Below are 13,957 nucleotides of genomic sequence, written 5' to 3'. Positions count from 1 at the left end.
TAGGTATATCCATGGCTCAGCACAGATGGCTAAATCAAATTAACTAAGGTGTTAAATAAGTCGCCTTTGGCCAAGCATGGATAAACTTAAAACCTGCACCGTTGGGGTGCCTTGAGAACCGCGTTTAAAAAAAATCTGTTCTATAGTAAATGGCAAAACATTAGCGTCACAACAGAAAGGTTAAAAACTATAGTATCAGATATTCTATTTATGAGCCTGAACAGTGGACATTAGTGCCAAAAATCTTGGTCAACTGAAGACCACTGAATTATACTAGTAACATTTAATACTGAACTCACAATTTATAGACAAATTGCAATTACTGTACGTCTACAAAAAAAAAATAAGATTTTACTTACCGATAAATCTATTTCTCATAGTCCGTAGTGGATGCTGGGGACTCCGTCAGGACCATGGGGATTAGCGGCTCCGCAGGAGACAGGGCACAAAAAGTAAGCTTTTAGGATCACATGGTGTGTACTGGCTCCTCCCCCCATGACCCTCCTCCAAGCCTCAGTTAGGTACTGTGCCCGGACGAGCGTACACAATAAGGAAGGATCTTGAATCCCGGGTAAGACTCATACCAGCCACACCAATCACACCGTACAACCTGTGATTTGAACCCAGTTAACAGTATGATAACAACGAAGGAGCCTCTGAAAAGATGGCCCACAACAATAATAACCCGATTTTTGTAACAATAATTATGTACAAGTAATGCAGACAATCCGCACTTGGGATGGGCGCCCAGCATCCACTACGGACTATGAGAAATAGATTTATCGGTAAGTAAAATCTTATTTTCTCTAACGTCCTAGTGGATGCTGGGGACTCCGTCAGGACCATGGGGATTATACCAAAGCTCCCAAACGGGCGGGAGAGTGCGGATGACTCTGCAGCACCGAATGAGAGAACTCCAGGTCCTCCTCAGCCAGGGTATCAAATTTGTAGAATTTTACAAACGTGTTCCCGCCTGACCACGTAGCTGCTCGGCAAAGTTGTAAAGCCGAGACCCCTCAGGCAGCCGCCCAAGATGAGCCCACCTTCCTTGTGGAATGGGCATTTACAGATTTTGGCTGTGGCAGGCCTGCCACAGAATGTGCAAGTTGAATTGTACTACAAATCCAACGAGCAATAGTCTGCTTAGAAGCAGGAGCACCCAGCTTTTTGGGTGCATACAATATAAACAGCAAGTCAGACTTTCTGACTCCAGCCGTCCTGGAATTATATATATATATATATATATATATATATATATATATATATATATATATATATATATATATATATATATATATATATATATATATATATATATATATATATATATATTTTCAGGGCCCTGACAACGTCTAGCAACTTGGAGTCCTCCAAGTCCCTAGTAGCCGCAGGCACCACAATAGGTTGTTTCAGGTGAAACGCTGACACCACCTTAGGAAGAAACTGGGGACGAGTCCCAGTTCTGCCCCGTCCAAATGGAAAATCAAATATGGGCTTTTGTAAGACAAAGCCGCCAATTCTGACAATCGCCTGGCCGAGGCCAGGGCCAACAGCATGGTCACTTTCCATGTGAGATATTTCAAATCCACAGATTTGAGCGGTTCAAACCAATATGATTTGAGGAATCCCAACACTACTTTGAGATCCCACGGTGCCACTGGAGGCACAAAAGGGGCTGTATATGCAATACTCCCTTGACAAATGTCTGGACTTCAGGAACTGAAGCCAATTCTTTCTGGAAGAAAATCTACAGGGCCGAAACTTGAACCTTAATGGACCCCAATTTGAGGCTCATAGACACTCCTGTTTTCAGGAAGTGCAGAAATCGACCTAGTTGAAATTTCTTCGTGGGGCCTTCCTGGCCTCACCCACGCAACATATTTTCACCACATGTGGTGATAACGTTGTGCGGTCACCTCCTTCCTGGCTTTGACCAGGGTAGGTATGACCTCTTCCGGAATGCCTTTTCCCTTAGAATCCGGCGTTCAACCGCCATGCCGTCAAACGCAGCCGCGGTAAGTCTTGGAACAGACATGGTACTTGCTGAAGCAAGTCCCTTCTTAGCTCCTGAGGCCATTAGTCCTCTATGAGCATCTCTTGAAGTTCCGGGTACCAAGTCCCTCTTGGCCAATCCGGAGCCACGAGTATAGTTCTTACTCCTCTACGTCTTATAATTCTCAATACCTTGGTTATGAGAAGCAGAGGAGGGAACACATACACCGACTGTTACACCCACGGTGTTACCAGGACATCCACAGCTATCGCCTGAAGGTCTCGTGACCTGGCGCAATACCTGTCCCGTTTTTTGTTCGGGCGGGACGCCATCATGTCCACCTTTGGTCTTTCCCAACGGTTCACAATCATGCGGAAAACTTCCCTATGAAGTTCCCACTCTCCCGGGTGGAGGTCGTGCCTGCTGAGGAAGTCTGCTTCCCAGTCGTCCACTCCCGGAATGAACACTGCTAACAGTGCTATCACATGATTTTCCGCCTAGCGAAAAATCCTTGCAGTTTTGCTACTGCCCTCCTGCTTCTTGTGCCGCCCTTTCTGTTTACGTGGGCGACTGCCGTGATGTTATCCCACTGGATCAATACCGGCTGACCTTGAAGCAGAGGTCTTGCTAAGTTTAGAGCATTATAAATTTGCTCTTAGCTCCAGTATATTTATGTGGAGAGAATTCTCCAGACTTGATCACACTCCCTGGAAATTTTTTCCCTGTGTGACTGCTCCCCAGCCTCTCAGGCTGGCCTCCGTGGTCACCAGCATCCAATCCTGAATGCCGAATCTACGGCCCTCTAGAAGATGAGCACTCTGTAATCACCACAGGAGAGACACCCTTGTCCTTGGATATAGGGTTATCCGCTGATGCATCTAAAGATGCGATCCGGACCATTTGTCCAGCAGATCCCACTGAAGAGTTCTTGCGTGAAATCTGCCGAATGGAATCGCTTCGTAATAGGCCACCATTTTTACCAGGACTCTTGTGCAATGATGCACTGACACTTTTCCTGGTTTTAGGAGGATCCCGATTAGCTCGGATAACTCCCTGGCTTTCTCCTCTGGGAGAAACACCTTTTTCTGGACTGTGTCCAGAATCATCCCTAGGACTAGCAGACGTGTCGTCGGAACAACTGCGGTTTTGGAATATTTAGAATCCACCCGTGTTGTCGTAGAACTACTTGAGATAGTGCTACTCCGACCTCCAACTGTTCTCTGGACCTTGTTCTTATCAGGAGGTCGTCCATTTTCTTTGAAGACGAATCCTCATTTCGGTCATTACCTTGGTAAGGACCCGGGGTGCCTTGGACAATCCAACGGCATCGTCTGAAACTGATAGTGACAGTTCTGTACCACGAACCTGAGATACCCTTGGTGAGAAAGGCAAATTTTGGGACATGGAGGTAAGCATCCCTGATGTCCCGGGACACCATATAGTCCCCTTCTTCCCGGTTCGCTATCACTGCTCTGAGTGACTCCATCTGGATTTGAACCTTTGTAAGTGTTCAAATATTTCAGATTTAGAATAGGTCTCACCTAGCCTTCTGGCTTCAGTACCACAATATAGTGTGGAATAATACCCCTTTCCCTGTTGTAGGAGGGGTAATTTTATTATCACCTGCTGGGAATACAGCTTGTGAATTGTTTTCAATACTGCCTCCCTGTCGGAGGGAGACATTGGTACAGCAGACTACAGGAACCTGCGAGGGGGAAACGTCTCGACATTCCAATCTGTACCCCTTGGATACTACTTGTAGGATCCAGGGGTCCTGTACGGTCCTAGCGTCATGCTGAGAACTTGGTAGAAGCGGTGGAGGGCTTCTGTTCCTGGGAATGGGCTGCCTGCTGCAGTCTTCTTCCCTTTCCTCTATCCCTGGGCAGATATGACTCTTATAGGGACGAAAGGACTGAGGCTGAAAAGACGGTGTCTTTTTCTGCAGAGATGTGACTTAGGGTAAAAAACGGTGGATTTTCCAGCAGTTGCCGTGGCCACCAGGTCCCATGGACCGACCCCAAATAACTCCTCCCCTTTATACGGCAATACATCTTTGTGCCGTTTGGAATCTGCATCACCTGACCACTGTCGTGTCCATAAACATCTTCTTGCAGATATGGACATCGCATTTACTCTTGATGCCAGAGTGCAAATATCCCTCTGCGCATCTCGCATATATAGAAATGCATCCTTTAAATGCTCTATAGTCAATAAAATACTGTCCCTGTCAAGGGTATCAATATTTTTAGTCAGGGAATCCGACCAAGCCACCTCAGCTCTGCACATCCAGGCTGAGGCGATCGCTGGTCGCAGTATAACACCAGCATGTGTGTGTATACTTTTTAGGATATTTTCCAGCCTCCTATCAGCTGGCTCCTTAAGTACGGCCCTATCTGTAGATGGTACCGCCACTTGTTCTGATAAGCATGTGAGCGCCTTATCCACCCTAAGGGGTGTTTCCCAACGCGCCCTAACTTCTGGCGGGAAAGGGTATACCGCCAATAATTTTCTATCGGGGGAAACCCACGCATCATCACACACTTCATTTAATTTATCTGATCCAGGAAAAACTACAGGTAGTTTTTTCACATCCCACATAATACCCTTTTTTGTGGTACTTGTAGTATCAGAAATATGTAACACCTCCTTCATTGCCCTTAACATGTGGCCCTAAAGGAAAATACGTTTGTTTCTTCACCGTCGACACTGAAATCAGTGTCCGTGTCTGGGTCTGTGTCGACCGACTGAGGTAAATGGGCGTTTTACAGCCCCTGACGGTGTTTGAGACGCCTGGACAGGTACTAATTTGAAAGCCGGCCGTCTCATGTCGTCAACCGGCTTGCAGCGTGTTGACATTATCACGTAATTCCATAAATAAGCCATCCATTCCGGTGTCGACTCCCTAGAGAGTGACATCACCATTACAGGCAATTTGCTCCGCCTCCTCACCAACATTTTCCTCATACATGTCGACACACACGTACCGACATACAGCACACACATAGGGAATGCTCTGATAGAGGACAGGACCCACTAGCCCTTTGGGGAGACAGAGGGAGAGTTTGCCAGCACACACCAAAACGCTATAATTATACAGGGACAACCTTTATATAAGTGTTCCTCCCTTATAGCATTTAATATATATTCATATCGCCAAATCAGTGCCCCCCCTCTCTGTTTTAACCCTGTTTCTGTAGTGCAGTGCAGGGGAGAGCATGGGAGCCTTCCCACCAGCATTTCTGTGAGGGAAAATGGCGCTGTGTGCTGAGGAGAATAGGCCCCGCCCCCTTTTCGGCTGGCTTCTTCTCTGGAGTTTGTGATATCTGGCAGGGGTTAAATACATCCATATAGCCTCAAGGGCTATATGTGATGTATTTTTCGCCATACAGGTATTATACATTGCTGCCCAGGGCGCCCCCCCCCCCGCGCCCTGCACCCTCCGTGACCGCTGTGTGAAGTGTGCTGACAACAATGGCGCACAGCTGCAGTGCTGTGCGCTACCTGATGAAGACTGAAAGTCTTCTGCCGCCTGGTTCCGGACCTCTTCAATCTTCAGCATCTGCAAGGGGGGTCGGCGGCGCGGCTCCGGGACGAACCCCAGGGCGAGACCTGTGTTCCGACTCCCTCTGGAGCTAATGGTGTCCAGTAGCCTAAGAAGCCAATCCATCCTGCACGCAGGTGAGTTCACTTCTCTCCCCTAAGTCCCTCGTAGCAGTGAGCCTGTTGCCAGCAGGACTCACTGAAAATAAAGAACCTAAAAACTTTTTCTAAGCAACTCTTTAAGAGAGCCACCTAGATTGCACCCTGCTCGGACGGGCACAAAAACCTAACTGAGGCTTGGAGGAGGGTCATGGGGGGAGGAGCCAGTACACACCATGTGATCCTAAAAGCTTACTTTTTGTGCCCTGTCTCCTGCGGAGCCGCTAATCCCCATGGTCCTGACGGAGTCCCCAGCATCCACTAGGACGTTAGAGAAAAATATATATATAAGTTGAGTTTGTATACAATTATAAAGCTGCCAACGTCTGGATAGAGAATTCACATCCCATAAGCTACAATGCAGGCACATACCAGCCTGTACGAAGTCATATAAGGCTAGTCTAAACCAACCCACAATATAACATTACCACTGCAAATAGTCATACAGTGCGTGTACTGTATATACTGTAAGTGTCCCTCTGACAGGGATGCAGTTACTATACCGGCTTTCGGGATTCCGGCATTCAGAGGGCCGATGCCGGAATCCTGACAGCCGGTGAAATGCTGCTGGTCGGAATTTCGACAAAGACAGGTTATTCCCACTCTGTCGGTGGGTCCATGACACTAGCAGAGAGGGAATCGAGCAGACTCGCTGCAGGGATTCCGACAGACGGGATGCCGCTGTCGGCATAGTGACAGCCGGCATATTATATGTATTCCCTCTGACACGCATTTCAGATTTTATTAGGAAAAACAGATATGTCCTTTTATTTCTCAATAAGGACACTGTTACGGATAAAAGTTGCCCTGCGAAACTTTTTTGGGGAAATGGACTCTACCTGGAAATTTGGGATGACTAATATATTACTTAAGCTGGGTGCACACTTAACAATGTGTGTACCCAGCAAACAGGACGGCTAATGTAATGATACTGTACACTGGCTGTCCTGTACACACTTAAGGACAGAAGGAGATATCGTGCGACCATACAGTATATAGTTCACGGCTGCATTCCAATGCATGCTGTCATTTGTCGGATCTGGCACATGACCCACGGGAACACTAGACGATGTCATACCTCCCAACATGACCCTCTCCAGGATGTACAGAATGCTCTGCTCCTGGACTTTTAATTTCTGATTGCCGACACCTCTGTTGAACAGGTTACTGGATAAGAAAGGTCTGTCAGCACAGGTGCCGGAAATCGTAAATTAAGAGGGAAGTCCAGGAGCAGAGCATTCTGTCCCTCCAGGAGAGGGTCATGTTGGGAGGTATGTGATGTGCCCAATTCCACAGATCAGATAACATATCGCCTAGTGTGTACTGAGCAGTCAGACAATAATACAATGCAGGGACATTATCAGACACTAAGAGTCAGATGTATTAACCTGGAGAAGGCATAAGGAGGTGATAAACCAGTGATATGTGCAAGGTGATAAAGGCACCAGCCAATCAGATCCTACCTGTTAATTTACATATTGGAACAGATTGGCTGGTGCCTTTATCACCTTGCACATATCACTGGTTTATCACTTCCTTATGCCTTCTCCAGGTTAATACATCTGCCCCTAAGTGCTACATTCAAAAGATGGGAATGTCCGTCACTGCTCAGATCGCTGTCAGAGAGGGGAGCCCCTGTCACTGCAAGGTGTGCAATCCATACAGTACGTGTGCACAGGTATTCATACACCACTCTGGCAGGGACGTTAATGAAATAGCCAGATCCGTTCAAAACAATGCAGTAATAATGGGGAGTAAGGGTTCACACCCTTTTACTGTTGCAGCCTCACAAGCCACAGACCGGGAAGTATACTGTAACAGAACATGCCCCAGCCAGGAGTTATAATCACAATGTGCCGCGCTCAGCCCTCACCACTTCACGCTGTGCATCAGCCCCCGCTCCCGGCACAGCCAGCTCACACTCAGCAGCTGCTTTTTTATTTCTCGCAGGTCGGAGAACTGACTATTAGCAGCCGCCATCTTCCTCTCCCTGCATCAAACACACCTCCCTGACATCCACCAATCAGGAGTCACGTTACTATCGTACCGCATCAGCACTGGCCACTGGTAGAAAAGCCCCGATAGGCTGCTGGACGTGTCAGGGGTGACGTCAGACGTGTGACCGCGAATTATAACGGGTCAGCGGGAGTAACTTTACTGACCAAGTAGAGTAGACGGACAACAGTTGCGGATGCTGCGTACTGCGCTGGGAGTGAGTGTGTATGTATGTATGCGGCACTCTGGGCATAGGGCAGCGTGGCGTGTTATATTATGAACAGATGGCGTGCTAGTGAAATGATGTGTGTGTGTGTAGTGCGGTACGGTGTAGAGGCACATTGGTTAGCCTTATTTAATATATGTTTAAAAAGTATGTAGTAGAGGGGAATTCAATTTCTCATACGTCCTAGAGGATGCTGGGGATGCTTCAAGAACCATGTGGTATAGACGGGATCCGCAGGAGACATGGGCACACTATAAGACTTTGAATGGGTGTGAACTGTCTCCTCCCTCTATGCCCCTCCTCCAGACTCCAGTTAGATTCTGTGCCCAGAGAGATTGGAGGCACACTGAGGAGCTCTCCTGAGTTTCTCAGAAAAAGACTTTATTTAGGTTTTTTTATTTTCATGGAGACCTGCTGGCTACAGGCTCCCTGCAGCGTGGGAGTGAGGGGAGAGAAGCAGACCTGCTTCTTTAGAGTTCAAGGGCTCTGCTTCTTAGGCTACTGGACACCATTAGCTCCAGAGGGTTCGATCACTATGGTACGCCTAGCTGCTTGTTCCCGGAGCCGCGCCGTCACCCCCCTCACAAAGCCTGAAGATAAAAGGCGGGTGAGTATGTGAAGATCAGTGACGGCAGAAGACAGCTTGAGGTACCGCACAGCGGCCGTGCTGCGCGCCATGCTCCCACACAGTTCACGGCACTACAGGGCGCAGGGGGGGGGGCGCCCTGGGCAGCATGGGGGGCCGCAAATACACTGGCAAGCAATATAACAGTGCCGCAGGCACTTGTTAGGGACCCCCGCCAGTATAAAGATTTTTGAGCGTTACCTAAGCGCGCCATGTCGGGAGGCGGGGCTTAGCCGCATAGCTCTCACCAGCGCCATTTTTTCTCTTCACAGAAGGCTGCAGAGACGCTGGCCCTGATCCTCCACACTGCTGTGCAAGTAACAGGGTGCAAAACGGGGGGAGGGGGGGGCACTCATAATTGGTGAATTATATATATTGATAAAAGCGCTAGCAGGTCTGGGCCAGGATAGGCGCTGGGTGTGAGCTGGCAGAACTCTCTCTGTGTCTCTCTAACAGGCTCTGCTGTATGTGTGTCCCCTATAGCCCAGAGTGTTTGTGGCTGTCGGTACGTGTGTGTGTCGACATGTCTGAGGCTGAATGCTCTTCCCAGGAGGAGGCTGGCGTGGGGACTGACAGTTCTGTGAGAGTGACAGTGTCGGCACCGCCGACGGATGATTGGGTCAATATGCTGAGTGTTTTAAATACGAATGTGACTAAGTTGGCTAAGAGGTTTGATAAATCTCTAAGAACCAGACATGGCGGAAATCCATGGAGGATGCTTTGTCACAGGTCCAGACCCCTTTGGGGTCGCAGAAACGTGCATTTGCCCAAATAGTAGATACGGATACCGACACGGACTCTGATTCCAGTGTCGACTATAGTGATGCCAGATTACATCCAAAGCTGGCTAAGAGTATTCAGTACATGATTGTGGCGATAAAAGACGTATTACATATCACTGAGGACCCTGCTGTTCCTAATACGAGGGTCTGTATGTTTAAAGGAAAGAAACCTACGGTAACGTTTCCTCCCTCTCATGAACTGAATGCACTTTTTGAAAAAGCTTGGGAAAATCCCGACAAAAGGGTACATGTTCCCAAAAGAATTCCAATGGCTTATCCGTTTCCCTCTGGGGACAGGGACAGCTGGGAGTCAATCCCCACGGTAGATAAAGCTTTGTTGCATTTATCCAAAAAGGTAGCGCTTCTGTCCCCTGACACGGCAGCCCTGAAGGATCCTGCGGATCGTAAGCAGGAAAATACCCTGAAGTCCATTTATGTCACTACAGGGTCGCTACTCAGACCCGCTGTTGCTGCGGCATGGGTGAGTAGCGCTATTGAAAAGTGGGTGGATAACTTGTCATCGGAGGTAGATTCCCTAGACAGGGATAGTGTGCTTTTGACCTTGGGTCATATCAAGGACGCTGCAGCGTATTTAAAAGAAGCAGTAAGGGATATTGGCCTTTTGGGATCAAGGGCCAATGCCATGGCAGTCCCTGCTAGGAGAGCATTGTGGATTCATCAATGGAATGCTGATGCGGATTCTAAGAAGACGATGGAGTCTTTACCGTTTAACGGTAAGGTCTTGTTTGGTGACTCGCTGACCTGGTCTCTACGGCTACAGCGGGTAAGTCGTCTTTTTTACCTTATGTTCCTGCACAGCAGAAGAAATTGCCTCACTATCAGATGCAGTCCTTTCGGCCCAACAAATTCAAAAAAGGACGTGGGTCCTCCTTCCTTGCTGCGAGGGGGAGAGGAAGAGGAAAAAGGTCACAGGCTGTGGCAAGTTCCCAGGAGCAGAAGTCCTCTCCGGCTTCTACCAAATCCACCGCATGACGCTGGGGCTCCGTTGCGGGAGTCCGCACCAGTAGGGGCACGTCTCAGGCTCTTCAGTCGGGTCTGGGTGCACTCGGACCTGGATCCTTGGATAGTAGACATAGTATCCCAAGGGTACAAGTTAGAGTTTCAAGTCGTGCCCCCTCACCGATTTTTCAAATCGGCCTTACCAGCTTCTCTTCCAGACAGGGAGATAGTAAGCGCTGCGATACTATAAAGTTGTGTCAAAATCAAGTAATTGTCACGGTACCCCTGTCTCAGCAGGGGGAATGGTTTTATTCGAGCCTGTTCGTGGTCCCGAAGCCGGATGGCTCAGTCAGACCGATTCTAAACCTAAAATCCCTTAATTTCTTTCTGAAAAAATTCAAGTTCAAGATGGACTCCCTACGAGCAGTTATCTCCAGTCTGGAGGAGGGGGATTTTATGGTGTCGGTCGACATAAAAGATGCTTACTTACATGTCCGCATATATCCTCCACATCAGGCTTACCTGAGATTTGCTATGCAGGATTGTCATTACCAATTTCAGACGTTGCCTTTTGGTCTGTCCACGGCTCCGAGGATTTTCACCAAAGTAATGGCGGAAATGATGGTTCTCCTGCGCAAGCAGGGAATCACAATTATCCCGTACTTGGACGATCTCCTCATGAAGGCGAGGTCCAAGGAGCAATTGTTGAAGAATGTTGCCCTTTCACTGACTATTCTGCAACAACACAGTTGGCTCCTAAATCTGCCAAAATCACAGTTGGATCCAACGACACGGCTGTCGTTCCTGGGTATGATTCTGGCTAGAGAATTACAGAGAGTTTTTCTTCCAGTGGAAAAAGCTTTGGAAATACAGAACATGGTAAAACAGATTCTGAAACTGGCAAGGGTGTCAGTTCTTCACTGCACTCGGTTGCTGGGGAAGATGGTGGGGGTCTACGAGGCCATTCCGTATGGCAGGTTCCATGCCAGGGTGTTTCAGTGGAACCTGCTGGACCAGTGGTCCGGGTCTCACCTGGACATGCACCGGAAAATAATTCTATCTCCCAGGACCAGAATTTCCCTTCTGTGGTGGCTGCATAGTTCTCACCTTCTGGAGGGACGCAGATTCGGGATTCAGGATTGGATCCTGGTGACCACGGATGCAAGCCTCCGAGGCTGGGGAGCAGTCACACAGGGAAGAAACTTTCAGGGAAAGTGGTCAAGTCATGAAGCTTGTCTACACATAAACATTCTGGAATTAAGAGCCATCCACAACGGCATACTGCAAGCAGAACATCTTCGAGGTCTGCCGGTCTTGATTCAGTCAGACAACGTGACAGCAGTAGCGCATATAAACCGCCAGGGCGGAACAAAGAGCAGAGTGGTGATGGCTGAGGCCACGAAGATTCTTCGCTGGGCGGAAAGACATGCCAGCGCTCTGGCAGCGGTCTTCATTCCAGGAGTGGACAACTGGGAAGCAGACTTCCTCAGCAGACACGATCTCCATCCAGGAGAGTGGGGTCTTCATCAAGAGGTCTTTGCAGAAGTGACAAGGCGTTGGGCAGTTCCTCAAGTGGACATGATGGCGTCCCGCCTCAACCAGAAACTTCAGAAATATTGTTCCAGGTCAAGAGACCCTCAGGCGATAGCGGTGGACGCCGTAGTGATACCGTGGGTGTTTCAGTCGGTCTATGTGTTCCCTCCACTTCCGCTCATTCCGAAGGTGATAAAAATTATAATAAGAACAAGGGTTCAGGCGATCCTCATTGTTCCAGATTGGCCAAAAAGGGCCTGGTACCTAGATCTTCAGGAGTTACTCATAGAAGATCCCTGGCCTCTTCCTCTTCGCGAGGACCTGTTACAACAGGGGCCGTGCGTGTATCAGGACTTACCGTGGCTGTGTTTGACGGCGTGGCGGTTGAGCGTCAAATCCTAGCCCGAAAGGGTATTCCCAGTGAAGTCATTCCTACACTTCTTCAGGCTAGGAAAGAAGTAACGGCAAAGCATTACCACTGTATTTGGAGAAAATTTATCTTGGTGTGAATCCAAGAAGGCTCCTACGGAAGAATTTCACCTGGGGCGTGTGCTCCATTTCCTACAAGCAGGTGTGATGCGGGCCTAAAGTTAGGCTCTATTAAAGTACAGATTTCGGCCTTATCAATCTTTTTTCAAAAAGAATTGGCCTCCCTTCCAGAAGTTCAGACCTTCGTGAAAGGCGTGCTGCACTTCCAACCTCCCTTTGTGCCCCCAGTGGCACCATGGGACCTTAATGTGGTGTTGCAATTCTTGCAGTCACATCGGTTTGAACCTTTGCGCAAGGTTGAGTTAATTCCTTACTTGGAAAGTGGTCATGTTGTTGGCCTTGGTGTCTGCAAGGCGAGTGTCTGAGTTGGCGGCTTTGTCTCACAAAAGCCCCTATTTGATTTTCCATGCTGATAGAGCGGAGTTGAGAACTCGTCAGCAATTTCTGCCAAAAGTGGTTTCATCATTTCATGTTAACCAGCCAATTGTGGTACCAGTGGCTACTGATGCCTTGGCGGAGTCATAGTCTCTCGATGTGGTCAGAGCTTTGAAGATCTATGTCGCCAGAACGGCGCAGATTAGGAAAACAGAGGCTCTGTTTGTCCTCTGGGCTCCCAACAAGATTGGGGCTCCTGCTTCTAAGCTGACTATTGCGTGCTGGATTTGTAATACGATTCAGCAGGCTCATTCTACGGCAGGATTGCCGTTACCAAAATCGGTGGAAGCCCATTCTACCAGGAAAGTGGGCTCATCCTGGGCGGCTGCCCGGGGAGTCTCGGCGTTACAACTTTGCTAAGCTGCTACTTGGTCGGGCTCAAACACCATTGCGAAGTTTTTGCAAGTTTGATACCCTGGCTGAGGAGGACCTCTTGTTTGATCAATCAGTGCTGCAGAGTCATCCGCACTCTCCCGTCCGTTCTAGAGTTTTGGTATAAACCCCATGGTCCTTGAAGCATCCTCTAGGACAGGGATGGGGAACCTTCGGCCCTCCAGCTGTTGTTGAACTACACATCCCAGCATGCCCTGCAACAGTTTTTGCATGGCCAAATAGCAAAATTGTTGTGATAAAGCTAATTATTTTTCTTATAACGCAAGCTATTTCCTAACACCGTGTAGCCGTAATGGCCGCTAAACCACGTGCTACGCACTCCGTACGCTATCTGCGTATGAAGACCTCACACGTTGTACGCAAGTTACGTACACACGCTGCGCTGGGTGTACGGAATACACACAGCGAGCGCACACACAGACAGTACTTTTATAAACTTTAAATACAGAATATGCTTACACTGTAACACTGTACTTAGTACTGTAACACAGTAATGATATAACGCTTCTTAACCTTGTTAATATAAAAGCTGCTTGTGCGACTGAGACGCTCAGTATACCCTTAGCAATGTAATGATTAACACACTCTACCTTGTAAGGTTCCAAAACCTTTACTGACGATTTTAGTATGTAAAAAGGGGAAAACAGTTACAGCTTATACACTACAAAACTAACATTAATACCTAAACAGAATAGCTAGACATGAATATACAATAGCGGCATAATTGTAAACAATAACATACAAAGAGAAAGAGTAAATGGCTAACACAGGCGGAGAACAAAGATGGTCACAGAGAAACTTACACACATGGGAATGATCGCAAGCGC

At 48.2% G+C, this 13,957-nt stretch overlaps 1 protein-coding gene across 2 annotated transcripts in view; it reads right to left on the bottom strand.

The window, feature by feature from the left end:
• Nucleotides 1-7,759, bottom strand: part of CDC23 (cell division cycle 23) — a 102,585-nt gene extending 94,826 nt beyond the window's left edge. Inside the window, exon 1 of one of the 2 annotated variants that reach the window (XM_063927882.1) lies at nucleotides 7,740-7,759. In XM_063927882.1, coding sequence (XP_063783952.1) covers nucleotides 7,740-7,744 — 5 coding nt within the window. In that variant the 5' untranslated portion in view covers nucleotides 7,745-7,759. The other variant, XM_063927881.1, reaches the window with a different exon arrangement.
• Between the last annotated feature and the right edge of the window lie 6,198 nt (nucleotides 7,760-13,957).

This window comes from Pseudophryne corroboree, chromosome 6 (assembly GCF_028390025.1).
Source record: "Pseudophryne corroboree isolate aPseCor3 chromosome 6, aPseCor3.hap2, whole genome shotgun sequence".
Classification (NCBI taxonomy): domain Eukaryota; kingdom Metazoa; phylum Chordata; class Amphibia; order Anura; family Myobatrachidae; genus Pseudophryne; species Pseudophryne corroboree.
The sequence above is the reverse complement of the archived record's forward strand: the minus strand, read 5'-3'. Positions and strand labels throughout refer to the sequence as shown.